We start from the raw sequence: 13,878 nt of genomic DNA on the forward strand, positions 1-13,878 counted from the left end.
GGACTGTTGTGTAGCTGAGATATTTCCCGCTGAAGGTTTTTGTGTGTCTTTCGTCGACAGATGTCCCAGGTTAGAGGGTGCGTGTGTCGCAGAGCCCTGCAGACACGGGGGTACGTGTCTGGACATGTGGTCATGGCAGCAGTGCCAGTGTATGGAGGGTTTCACTGGACCCATCTGTGAGAAATGTGAGTTTTTGCCATCTGGTATATAAATATTATTCTATATATTTCATGCATTGTTAAATTTTGAGTTTTTGGCCCATTTTGCCTCCATCTTCTTTCAGTCTGGTGGAAAGAAAATGTCCAAAATACACTTACAGATTTGAATTATGATGCATATCTTTAAAGAGTTCGTTCTGCACTTCAGTAACACTTACACACACCAAAACTTAGAGTTTTATTCATATCTATATTCTGATGATTTCTTGTGAGGGATTTGTTCATATATCATTCACACTGATTTTTATAACATTTTATTCCTAAAAATATGGTGAAAATGTGTTTTTTTCCAGCTGTTGACAGTATTTTCTGATTTATGGAGTGATAAAAAGAGAAATCTAAAATCCCCTCACTAAAAACCTTTAACTTTAATATATTCACACAATCAAACAAGAAATTTGAACCTGGCTTAATCCAATGTTCAGATTTATATGCTCGAAATGTATGCGAATTAGTGCATATTTAACTGATAAATCATTGTTTGCGTATTTAAACATAACATTTCAGAAAAAATGTTATACAAAATAACTGTCTTAATGTACTGTGATTAATCAGCGTGGGAAAGTATATCTATTAGTTAAATTTTTACCCTAATTATGCATGGTAATATTTTAAAAAGTGAACTTAGTACCATAAATTCCCTTAAAATACAAAATATTTAATAAAAAACATAGTACATTCATTTCATTGAAATACATTTTTTAAAGCACACCAGAGGGTTAAATATCCAACTTTAAATATATCCGTGTGTGATAATAGTTAAATTTTTCAACAATATAAACAAGATTTGCTATACAGTATATTTTGCTTTACTCAACTATACTGCATGTATACAGATAAAGTTTGATAAAATATAAATCTTTTTTTATATATAGAGCTGTGTGTTAATATAAGGTACATTTTGGGACTATATAAACAATCACAGATATATAATTTGTTATATAGTATATATACGGGTCAATGACAAATAAGAAGAAAAAAAACAATTGTAAGATAAAAAAAAAACAATAATTTTAAGCAAAAGAGTTTTAAAATGCAGCCCAAACAATGTATGGTGTTGATTCATATTGTTTTTGCAGCTTTTAAGACAGCATTAATTCATTATTAAACAAGATTTCTGATTTTACCACCCAGAAAATATCAGGTGGTGCGACCATATATTCATTTAAAATAATATACATATACAATATACATATGAATCATTGTAAAATGCATATCACATCTATTGCCCTTTTAGTCCAATTCTTATAAACTGACAGTTTTATAAGTGTTCAGAACACAATTTTCCATAAGGAGTTTTTATTTTTTATTATTTGTATACATTATATAATGATTTACATTTATATTTCTTACTTCATTTTGCAATTGCAGTGGGAATTGATACTTTTAAATGTAAATTTGCTCGTCGCACTTCCTGACATTTTTGGTCTTTGAAACACCACTACTCAAAAAGTCAACTGAATTTCAAAAATATTGTAGATCAATTTGATATGTGACATGTATTTATACTTTTTTTTTTTAGGAAAATAATGAATTCAGTCACAAAAAATTAGGGCTGGGCAAATTAACGCGTTAACGCAGGCGATTAATTTTTTCAGCTTAATGCATTAAAAATATTTAACGCAAATAACGCAGCATCCGTTTTTATACACATTTTTGCCCAGTGCAACAAGACACAAGAGAACGCGCTGTACGTCAATGTCCTGTCTGTGTGTGTGTGTGTGTGTGTGTGTGTGTGTGTGTGTGTGTGTGTGTGTGTGTGTGTGTCAGTGTCCTGTCTGTGTGACTGCGTCTCATGTCAGCTAACACACACACACACTGTCGCACAGATAGACTCGCGTCAGTCTCCTGCTCACATCGAGTTCTCTTTTGCTCTTGAACAAACAATAACACAGAGGATTTTGAGTATTCTCATATTAGGAGTCTTAAATTAGTTAAATAACGTCTTAAATGAACTTAAAGAGTTGTGAGGAAATGAGATGCGTGGGACAGCGTGAGATCCGCGTCATGTTCGTCAGCGGCTGATCTTAAAGTGACAGTAGCACTGATGATCATCATTAATGTTCATCAAAGAACAACGGGAACAGAGAAAAGTGTAGCTTTAATGATGATTCATCTATATTTCATGTATTATTTATGCAGTTAAGAAAGGTGTTTGATAACTATTACATTTCTGTATATGTCTAACAGGGAAGGCCATGAGTAAATATAACATTTATTATTTTGGGTTTATGTAAAGATTGTTTTAAGTTCACTTAAATTAAAAGTTGTTTTTTTAAAGCCTAATAAATGTTGAAATTGGGAGCTTTCAGTGATACTGTAATGTAACGTCATTAATGTTTCATAGAGACATCACTGGCCTTCATTCATAAAAACATGACAATACAACACACATTTAAAATATGCTGTCTTTAAATGGTTTCTACATTAATTTGGAGAGTAACTGAAATTATTACAATATCAAAATATTAAAAACTTGCGATTAATTACAGAAAAAATGCGATTAATTAGTTCTTTTTTTTTATCGATTCCCAGCACTACAAAAAATACATGTCATGTCATTGACCCATACGTGAAAGTGTGATGCTTTATATGTAGGACACAGTGTTTTCGAGATGTAATGACAGGCGAACGTCATTGTGTGCTTCTCTCAGACATCTCCGCAGATACGGCTCTTTCTCTGGACGGTTCCGGACGTTTGGACTACGGTTTGAGTCAGAGCCGCAAGAGGGACGTGTTGTTGGCGCGAGCGCTGCGGGACCCCGGCCGTCCCGTGCAGGAATACAGCAGCCTGGAGCTCAAGTTCCGCACGCGCAGCGGCTCTGGGACGCTGCTGCACGCACAGGAGAGCTACAACTACACCAGCGTCAGGGTAAGTGTTACCCCTTTTCCACCAAGGCAGTGCTAGAGCTAATTCAGAGCCAGAGCTAGTCCCAGTTCATAGTTGGTTCGACTGAGGAGCCTTCTAAGAACCGGTTTGCTTTTCCACGGGCTGAGAGCCACAACAGAGCCAAGTCTTACGTCACTGTATACGCCTCATCTCTCTCAGCAACGCTAGCGAGGCAGTGTTGCCAAGTATGTGGTTTTGTCGCGGGCTGTTTTTTCATGTCCGCGGGATGAAGCGACCCCAATTATGTGATATTTAGCCCCATATTGCGAATTTTAGTAGGCAACCATGCCAAAAAACACATATTTTACCCCCAAATGTGATTTTTACTGGGGAAGCCCCCCCTGGAACGCGATTGGGCTTGTTTTGAGTAGCAATTGGGCGGGTTTGTTGTGAAAACCTGGCAACCCTGGGCAGCGGGAAACACACACACACACACACACCAGGCTTGTTCGAGACGCATCGTCACTACGCAGACCGATCCACGTAAGATATAAAAAAACGCATGAGTGAATCAAAAGCATAAGGAGTCATATGCTCTCGCTGGACTCGTTATCATACGGCGATCGGTCTCTGCACCGCTGCGAACAAGCCTTCCATCAACAATGCAAACGTTGCGTTACTATTGATTCACATGGCTTTACGATCCTACATCGGCATCAAAACACAACAAAAACACAGCGAATCCAACGCATTCATGCAGTTCGCCGTAATTTGTATAGACGGAGATTACAAACGATCAGCAGCTGTTAGCTCCATTAGCTGCTATTTCAGCAATGGCGGATCTCCAGTTTGTGTTGGTCTTGTTGACTCCGCCCCCAGCGCCTGACGTAATCGGTTCTTACTTCTAGCCCAGTTCTAGCCCAGCAATGTTTTGGTGCTACTTAAGAACCACTTTTCCTGGCTCGGAGCTGGGCTTTGGGTGTGGAAACACAAAGAACCGATTTGAAACTAGGCTCTGGCTCCGATCTAGCTCTAGCTCTGCCTTGGTGGAAAAGGGGTAAGTGTGTGCTGCTCCGGCTCCGGCTCCGGCTCCGGCTCCACGGCCAGGCTGAACCCGCTCGCCCTCCTCTCTCTCTGCAGCTGTCCGACGTGACGTCCTGTGCGAATAGTGAGGCCGCAGAGAGCTACTACTCAAAAACACACAAACACAAGGACACAAACACACTCGCCGTATATCACAGCACAGTGTCGCACATTTCAGATTTGGCAAGACGGATGTTCCATTTCCAGATTTTGTAGCTCTCTAAATCAGCTTGCCTCTCCGCTGCAGTTCTTCTCTGTCGTCCCTTCTTTTTTCCAGCAAGATTATTTTTCCATTTCGGTAATGAATCCATCAGATTATCGGAATGACGGAAACGTCTGTTACAAAACCTCGTGAGCTGCCGACTTTTTACCAGCTTTGACAATATTATATCAGTTGAATTGAATTAAGGTTTCATAGATGCACCGCAGATGCAAAGATTATTTTAGTATTAATTAAATACTGTTATAGTATTTATTAATGTTTTGAATTAGCATTTATAATAAGTTTAGTTTATTTAATTGTTATTTTACAGTTGTAGTAAATTTTAAAACCTGATCAAACGTGACTGTAATAAAGTTCAAGTTCAGGGAAGGAGGCGGGAACCGGCAAACATTAAACATAACTTTAATCGTAATAAAAGCTGGAACTAATTTCAGGTATTATTTCATGTTTAATTGAATTGCTAATAATTTGATGTGCTTCTGTCATTTTTTTGTTATTATTTCTATTTATCTTTAATTTATTTTTCAATTTTAGAACCTCGTCTTGAACTTATTTAAGTTATTTTATTAAGTTTAATTTAACTTATGTTTTTCTTTTTTAAATATTTCTATTTAATTTATTTTTCAGTTTGATTAATTTTAGAACCACTGCTCATTTCAATTATTATATTATGTTTAGTTTAATTGCTAATAATTTTGTTGAGCTTCGTCATTTTTTTTGTTAGATTTTAAATACTTATATTATCATTCATTTATTATTCAGTTTTAGTCATTTTAGAACTTTTTCAGTTAGTTGCCAGGGCGATATTTATATTTTATTCAATTTCAGCTTTATTTCCCCAAAGGTTTTAGTAGTTTTAGTTTACAATAACCATACTGCTTTCTAAGATCACTTACTTTTATGTTATCCGTTAGCATTATATGTACTTTACTGAGAAGGCAATCCCAGAATGCTCAGTGGGGAAAAAAGGCAGACAAAGCAAAATAATATTAATTAAAAAATTAAAATACCTTTTGTTCTGTTTAGTTAAACCAGAGTTTGGCACAGTTTCAATACATCCTCCTGCTTTCTGTCTGAAGAACTCACACTGCATTCATTGACCACCTCTCTCTCTCTCTCTCTCTCTCTCTCTCTCTCTCTCTCTCTCTCTCTCTCTCTCTCTCTCTCTCTCTCTCTCTCTCTCAGTTGAAGAATGGACTTCTGCAGTATGTGTCTGACGCCGGTGTCGCCGGGAAGGTGGAGAGGATTGTGGGAGATGTGGTTTTGTCGGACGGTCAGTGGCACACACTGCTGCTTCAGAGAAACGGATCATCCACTGTTCTGCGGATCGACGAGTCCCGCTCGAAAGTCATTCTGCACAATACGCAGGACTTTGGAGGGATCGACGTGCACACACTGTCTCTCGGGGGCGTCCCGGCCCGACCCACGCAGCTGAAAACCAGCCCAGGTCAGTTCCCATCAGCCCACATTCTGGACAAACTCTTATATTTCTGTATGTTGATGCCTTAAAGGGTTAGTTCACCCAAAAATGAAAATTCTGTCATTAATTACTTACCCTCATGTCGTTCGACACCCGTCAGACCTCCGTTCATCTTCGGAACACAAATGAAGATATTTTAGTGTAAATCTGATGCTCTGAAAGGCCTCCATTGGCACAATGCACTTTACACTCTCAAGACCCTTAAAAGACACTAAAGACGTCGATACAAAGTCCATCTCACTACAGCGGCTCTACAATAACTTTATGAAGAGACGAGAATAGTTTTTGTGCGCAAAAAAACCCTAAATAACGACTTATATAGTGATGACCATTTCAAAACACAGCATCATGAAGCTTTGAAGCGTTATGAATCAGTGAGTCGAATCAGCGGTTTGGATCGCCAAATTTCAGCAGTTTGGCGGTCTGACACGCGATCCGAATCATGATTCGACTCACTGATTCATAACGCTTCGAAGCTTCATGATGCCGTGTTTTGAAATCGTCATCACTATATAAGTCGTTATTTAGAGTTTTTTTGCGCACAAAAACTATTCTCGTCTCTTCATAAAGTTATTGTAGAGCCGCTGTAGTGAGATGGACTTTGTAACGACAGCTTTAGTACCTTTTAAGGGTCTTGAGAGTGTAAAGTGCATTGAGCCAATGGAGGCCTTTCAGAGCATCAGATTTACACTAAAATATCTTCATTTGTGTTCCGAAGATGAACGGAGGTCTGACGGGTGTCGAACAACATGAGGGTAAGTAATTAATGACAGAATTTTCATTTTTGGGTGAACTAATCCTTTAAGTTTCATTACAGTGCAAAACACTTGAAATATTTCCCGCGGTATCTCTTAAACATCGCTAAAAAAGAGTGGGAAAACATTTTTTTAAATTGTGCTGTTTTAAGTTCTCTCAGGAAACTATATTACTTAGCAATCAATCCATTTTATCCAAAGCAAAACGTAAATGCTCTTTTATAGCATTTCATCCTGTTACTTGCCATGAAAATAGCATTATGGTTTTAAAACACCAACCAACCAATAATCCCGGTAATATTTGTACTTTTAAGCAGCTTCCAATAAATTTTAACCTGCAGAAATGACAATGACATAATTCCATGTTAATTATGAGGCAAATTTAGTAATGAGAACCGTCTGGCTCGCAGGCAGCGGGTGCGTCATAGTTTGGCGCAGTCCTTCAGATTTTCTGCCTGAATCAAAACCTGGGAGTGTTTTTCCTCTGCGAGTGAAAGTGACAGGAGAAAGTTCAGAGAAAGTGTGTGTGTTTGTGTGCTAACTAGGTTAGACAGCGGACTGCCAACAGGAAAGAATGTCTGAACTTTCCTCCGCGGGACCTGCGCAGTGCACAACTACTGTCCATTAAAAACAGACACTCGCAGAGACACAACGTTTAGCCTGTGATAAGACTGGGATCTTTATTAGCGCTCTAGACAGGCTGAGTAAGATGTGTTCAGTGAGGTCCAAAAATCCCTGTAAAATCCAACAGTGATTCTAACTACCACTTTTTAGATAACTTTACTTAGTCTTAACCTAATTATAAAAATCTAGTAATCTGTACTATTCACGTACTTTTCCTTGTTTACTCAGAAAACCAGAGTGCCATTTTGTCACCATTATGGGGATCAGTGTTCCATGTGGTCGGCACTTGGGACATTCATATTATTATAACTTCCTTGCTATTGATGCAACAAGAAATCACAGTGATTTGGTTTCAAAGGAAGAGAAGTAATACATTGGTTGCTTTTAAAAGTTGACTAGCTTCTGACTGAATAATTAACTGGTCATCTTTTACAATTAAGATATGAAATATTTTCCTTTATGTCGTAAAATGATCGTTTACAATTGTATTGCTAACACTTACGTCATAAACACCTGTGAAACTTTTAATTGAGTTGATATAATCTCTCTATATTTGTAACAATATCTTGCTTGAGTCACACACTTTAACATTCAGCATCAAAACACAACAATGGTTGCTATACTAAGTCAAGAGTAAATCTAAAGTAAATGATCAAGTACTCTGTTTTTTTAGTTACTACACTGTAAAAAAATATTGAACATTTTTAGTTCATTGAAATTAAAAATTTTAGTTAATACAATGAACATTTGAGGATCGACATCACCCTTTATTTAAAATATTATTAAAAGATTTTGCAAGCATATTGCGTAATTGTGTTTTATTTTGTAATAATGCAGTGAAACATGCCAAATTGATTTATCAAATTTTTTTTACATTTACGTATATGGTTCAGATACAATAATATTTTAAATATTCTATTTATTAAACCAATTCCCTTCATTCTATTAACTCAAATTTCAATGAACTCTAAATTTGAAGGCAACCAGGTTACTTACCTTTTTAAGTTAAACCAACAATATTTTTTTACAGTGTAGAACTCTTGTGTAAGTGAACTATACTAACTAAGCATTTGTTAGCACAACATACTATTCCTATTTCACTTTACTTGGGTTCTTTTAAGGAAATCGGTTTGCATGCCGATTTCCTTAAAGTCTAACTAATTAGATTTTACAGAAAGGGGAAAAATCTTCAGTCTCCTTCTCAGATGTTTTTCCCTGAGGAAAAAGTGTCTATAGTTTCTGAAGATATCACTATGTCTCAAACCTTGCTCAGATTTACCAAAAGATCTCAATATGAACACAATCTGAGCTGCTATCCACATTAATTTAGTCAACTATTGATTAATTTGTCCTTTTATTTCCTTAAGCCTCGTGCACACTGGGATGATTATCGCGCGCTTATCACAGCGTTTTTCGATGCATATTTGTACTCATGCCCAAGCGATTTTTACACCGCGCCTAGTGAACGTGTAAATTCACTACCTGACAGTAGATGGCGCTTTTGATTTGATTGCAGATGGAAACTGAATCCATAACAACTCCCTCTTATGGAGGTTTGTGCAGTCGCTGTGGCGTTTGTCCTAAAGTTCTTTGTGTTCAGGCACATTCATCTTGCCTCGTTGCATCTTCTCTTCGTCCACTTTCTATTCATCGTCTTCTTCTTAGGTATCAATGTGTGCTCGGCAAGACGGTTTTGTGTTTGAACGCCACCAAGTGGTGTTTTACTGCAACTTCAGCAGCTCCAGGCACTAGAACAAAAGTGGCAATCTCATTGGTCGGTCATTTTTTAACACGGCGCGTCAAACCAAAAAAATGAACGTGAGGCGTTTTTTTTTATGACGCTTTTATGCCTGCCGTTTTGCACGTCGGTGTAAACACTCACATTGGGGCACTTTGTTTAGTCACGAGGCGTAAAACGTCGGCGATAAGCACACAAGATAATCGTCCCTGTGTGAACAAGCCTTTAGGAGAAATAAAAGAAAGTTAACGATTGATTGAAACACAACTGAGGAACCTCCGAGCAAAAAGATCACCAGCTAATGTTCTTATATGGTCAAATTGAGCTGTTGGGTTGTGACCCACTTTTTTACTGGAATAAATCAAAATATCAAATAAAATTATCCAAGCTTTCTTAAGGTAAACATGTTTCGTGCACGTAAGGTCATGCCATTCCTGGATTCAACGGCTGAAAGAGAGAGAGAGAATGAAAAGTAGAATTGGGCCAATATGCTTTTTCCCTTTAATAAACAGAACCAAATGTTCTCAGTTTGAATGGGGCATAAATTCAATAAACATCGATTTACATTGTTGACTGCTCGTTGTTAGGCAACATGATAGTGCAGGTCTGAATCAGTGACATCAAGATTTTTCCCAGATGGCGTGGTCTTAAAAGGTTGCATTTTTGGCTTGCAGGATACTTGTGTTGAAGAGAAGAGTCTGTTTCTCTTCCTCCTGATGTAAAAACGACATTTGTTGATGTGTTTCCCAGGGGGGGATTTTTTTCTACGTTGGCTGATGCTACAGCAATCAGAAACCCAAACAAAATGTCTCCCTGTGTAGCGTTAAACCAAGCAATGTCCATTTCTTCAAGTCAATTTCATTTCTTTGTGATGTTGGGGAAGCTGTAGTCTCTCAAAGATCGACTACAATCTGGTGCAGTTTGCAGCTTATTCTGTCCAAAAAAATGAGGCAATTCTTCAACATTTACTGATCATCTAGTAGTCCTTTTTTAGCAGGTACATCTAAAATAGTACTCAATAGTAGTTGATTTGAGTTTGAGGTAATGTTCTTCTCTCTGTTTTTCTAGGTTTTGATGGGTGTTATGCCTATGTGAAATATAACGGAGAGATGCTCCCCTTCAGCGGTGAACACGGGACCGTTTCCATCTCCAAGACTGATCCCTCTGTGAAGATCGGCTGTCGTGGCCCTAATCTATGCGAGAGCAGTCCATGCTGGGATGGGTTGATGTGTGTGAACCAATGGTACACCTACCAGTGTGTCCCGCCGGGCGACTGCACCTCGAACCCTTGCCAGCACGGCGGCAGCTGCGTACCCGGGGCTCGTGGAGGCTTCACCTGCACCTGTGAAGAGTTCTACACGGGAAGAGTGTGCGAGAGCCTGGTGGCCTGTCTGGGAGTTCGGTGTCCACAGGGTACAGATTGCAAGCTGGGAGCAAATGGAGGGTTCACCTGTAGTCCGAGCGCCACCACCGAAGAGATGGTTCTGCCCATCTGGGCGGTTCCTGCGATCGTGGGCAGCTGCGCGACAGTCCTGGCGCTGGTGGTTCTGAGTCTCATACTGTGCAACCACTGCAAAGGCCGCAGGAAAACCAAAGTGCCAAAAGACGAGAAGAAAACAAAGGAGAAGAAGAAGAAGAAAAAGAAAAAGAAAGGCAGTGAGAATGTGGCGTTTGATGATCCGGACAACATCCCGCCCTACGGAGACGACATGACTGTCCGGAAGCAGCCAGAAGGAAACCCCAAACCTGATATCATTGAGCGGGAAAACCCCTACCTGATCTACGACGAGACCGACATTCCGCACAACAGCGAAACCATTCCCAGTGCTCCCTGTGCTCCGTGCGCCGGGCCTGAGGCCGACATGGAGCACTATGACATTGACAACGCCAGCAGCATTGCTCCATCGGATGCTGACATTATCCAACACTACAAGCACTTCCGTAGCCACACTCCCAAGTTTTCTATTCAGCGCCACAGTCCACTGGGATTTGCCCGGCAGTCCCCTCTTCCACTCGGTGCCACCAGCTACACCTACCAGCCGACCTACACCCAGGGGCTCCGCTCTACCCCCCTCAGCCATTCAGCTTGCCCTACGCCCAATCCCCTATCCCGCCACAGCCCGGCTCCCTTCACCAAGCCATCCTCCTTCTACCGCAACACTCCTACCCGTGAACTCAACTTAGCACGACGTGAGGGCAGCCCCCTCGATCTGCACGAGTGCCAGCCTGGCATGTTCAACTACGCCACCCGGTTGGGTCGGCGCAGCAAGAGCCCTCAGACCATGGCGGGTCACGGCTCTCGGCCCGGGAGCCGCCTGAAGCAGCCCATCGAGCAGATCCCGCTGGAGAGCGGCCCGCCTGTGGGGCTCTCCATAGAGGAGGTGGAACGCCTCAACACACCTCGACCCAGGAATCCCAGCATCTGCAGCGCCGATCACGGGCGCTCTTCGTCTGAGGAAGACTGTCGCCGACCGCTCTCGCGTGTCCGGAATCCTGCGGATGGCATCCCAGCTCCGGAGTCCTCCTCGGAGAGCGACTCCCATGACTCCTTCACCTGCTCGGAGATGGAGTATGACCGCGAGAAAACCGTCTCCTACAGTTCTCGCATGCCCAAGCTTTCCCAGGTCAACGAATCGGATGCTGACGATGAGGACCACGGGGGGAGGCTGAGACAGAGGCGGTACTCCAGCCGGCGTGCGGAAGGTGGGCCGGCCAGTGGGCACAACACCCTATCGGAGTATCAGCACCACACTTTACCCCACAAACTGGGCCAAGGGTCCAACAACTTCAACTGGGACAACCTACTGAACTGGGGTCCGGGGTTCACCCACTACGTGGACGTTTTTAAAGACTTAGCACTGCTACCCGAGAACTCTGCTGCTAAAGACATCGAAATGAAGAGCGGTGATGGCTCCATCACGATTCTGAACGAGGGCGAAGCGGAGCAGTACGTATGAGAAGCACTGAGCCCTCATCTAGGACTGGAGTCAGGAGCTGTGATGAAACTGATCTTTCGGATATTTGATTAAGACGAACTTAAATGCAGCAAGGCAGAGCACTGATTCGAACACCCTACACACGAGGGGTTGCACAGACTAGTCGTCTCATGCCATTAGTACATGTGTTGGGTCTCCGTTGACTAATTGTGTATCATGCAAAGGTGCATCCCAGGTTATTTGCATGCCATTATCTTTGTACAGTATTGGCCAATTGTTTTTGTAGTTAAGTCAGAGAAAAATAAAGTGAACCCACTGGTGCTGTGTACAACGGAGATTGTCTGAACGTCGCATTTACCATGCTGGATGCTGTATTGTTAATGTTAAGGTAAACTGTGATTAGTAAACGAATAGCTGTGCAACCCCTACTACAAAACGCACACCGCCTGGAGGAAGGAGGAAGCTGGGAGAGGTGCGGCACTACCACAAACACACATATGAAGTGAATCAGTTCTGGTCCGTCTGTCTGTTCTGACTGAGATCAGAATGCCTAAATAAAGTTGGTCATAACGAGGGGTCGTTGTGACCCTCCGGCGCTCTGGGCTCCGTCCAATTGGCTGATTTTCCTGTGTGTTAGTGCCTCGACCTCTAGGAAGCCGATCCATGAGCTCGGTGTGAAGAGCAGGGCCGTATTTGGCTCCGGTTCTTCGTGCTCCAGCCAAAAGAGAAAGAAAAGCTCTGGAACCGACCGCCAAGAACGGGTGTTTCTCATCCTGAATAACTGGCTGCCGTCTAAAACAACAAAACCTCCAGATATGAGATTAATCAGGCCTCTGCCTTCTGGATATTTGAGGATTTACGTTTGGGAGCACGGACACTATAACTTTCGTTGGTTGTTTGTATTGGTGTATTGCAGGTTTCGTACACACACACGCTTGACCCGTCTAACGCAATGCCCATCTGCTACGAGACTATGAACTTGTGTACATTTTGTATTAATAAGGAAGCTCTTTGGAAGTCGATGTTCTCTGTTGATATGTGTTTTCGTTGTTGTTTTATTTTGCTCTGTTTTTAAAAAAAATGTCATGTTTCTACTTTTTTACTGTTTATTAACTTAAAGGTTCATCAGTGTTTTTATGGATATTTTTCATATGCTGGAAATGAGGTTCTTACTTTCAGCGGAAGATTGAACTTCTTATTTTTTACATTTGTTACTTATGTAACATCAGTATTTTCCACTATTTTGATAAAACTATAACATAATGTCTGATTTATACGTGTAAAAGCCAATAACAGAATAAAAAAAATATTTATTTAAAAAAGTCATAAACAGCTCCTTTTGTGGACAGAAATGAATATCTTGGAGTTAAGTTTTTCTTTGAGGAAAGAGCAAAGAACGGCACTGAAGTCATTCTTAAGAAAGGAAGATGTGTTCGGAGTTTTGCAGACTGTATACAGCGAAAGTTTAATCTATCAACTAGCTCCGCTTCACCTTCTTTGTGGCTCTGGTTGGTTTAGTGTTATCCTATTGCGTGCAGAGGGAATATAAAAGACAAGTGTTTATCCCGCCCCTCGGATTGAGCCCTGCCAATGGTGTGTTCCCAGACCCAACATCTTGATGTGGGTCTGGCTTGTCAGGCTAATAGTATAGTATAATAGTATAGTATATTTGTCAGGCAACTAGTCACGACTGTTTCCCGAAACCGTAGTAACATGGTCACACAATCTATGTCGTTTGAATCACATTGAGTTTAATCTATTCGAGATCTCAGAGACGAACATGGCACATAATGACGACTTCACCATTTTTGTTACATGTCATTTTGCTTAATTTGATGTTTGATTCATCGCAGGTTCCCTCATCTGCGACCCTGGAGCTCAACAGCAGTCGTGCGTCTCACAGGTATATCTGTGGCAATAGCCAACAATACATTATGGGTCAAAATTATCCATTTTTCTTTTATGCCAAAAATCATTGATATTAAGATCAT

General features: G+C 40.8%; 1 protein-coding gene across 1 annotated transcript in view; it reads left to right on the top strand.

The window, feature by feature from the left end:
• The window catches only part of fat4 (FAT atypical cadherin 4), a gene marked incomplete at its 5' end in the record, with an annotated part of 147,436 nt that extends 134,206 nt beyond the window's left edge, over positions 1 to 13,230 (top strand). The window contains 4 exons of the mRNA XM_079839361.1: positions 61 to 185; positions 2,873 to 3,090; positions 5,540 to 5,801; positions 10,020 to 13,230. Coding sequence (XP_079695487.1) covers positions 61 to 185; positions 2,873 to 3,090; positions 5,540 to 5,801; positions 10,020 to 11,908 — 2,494 coding nt within the window. The 3' untranslated portion in view covers positions 11,909 to 13,230. The remainder of the gene's footprint in view (positions 1 to 60; positions 186 to 2,872; positions 3,091 to 5,539; positions 5,802 to 10,019) is intronic.
• Positions 13,231 to 13,878: the final 648 nt, after the last annotated feature.

This window comes from Gobio gobio (assembly GCF_949357685.1).
Source record: "Gobio gobio genome assembly, chromosome: 16".
Taxonomy (NCBI): Eukaryota; Metazoa; Chordata; class Actinopteri; order Cypriniformes; family Gobionidae; genus Gobio; species Gobio gobio.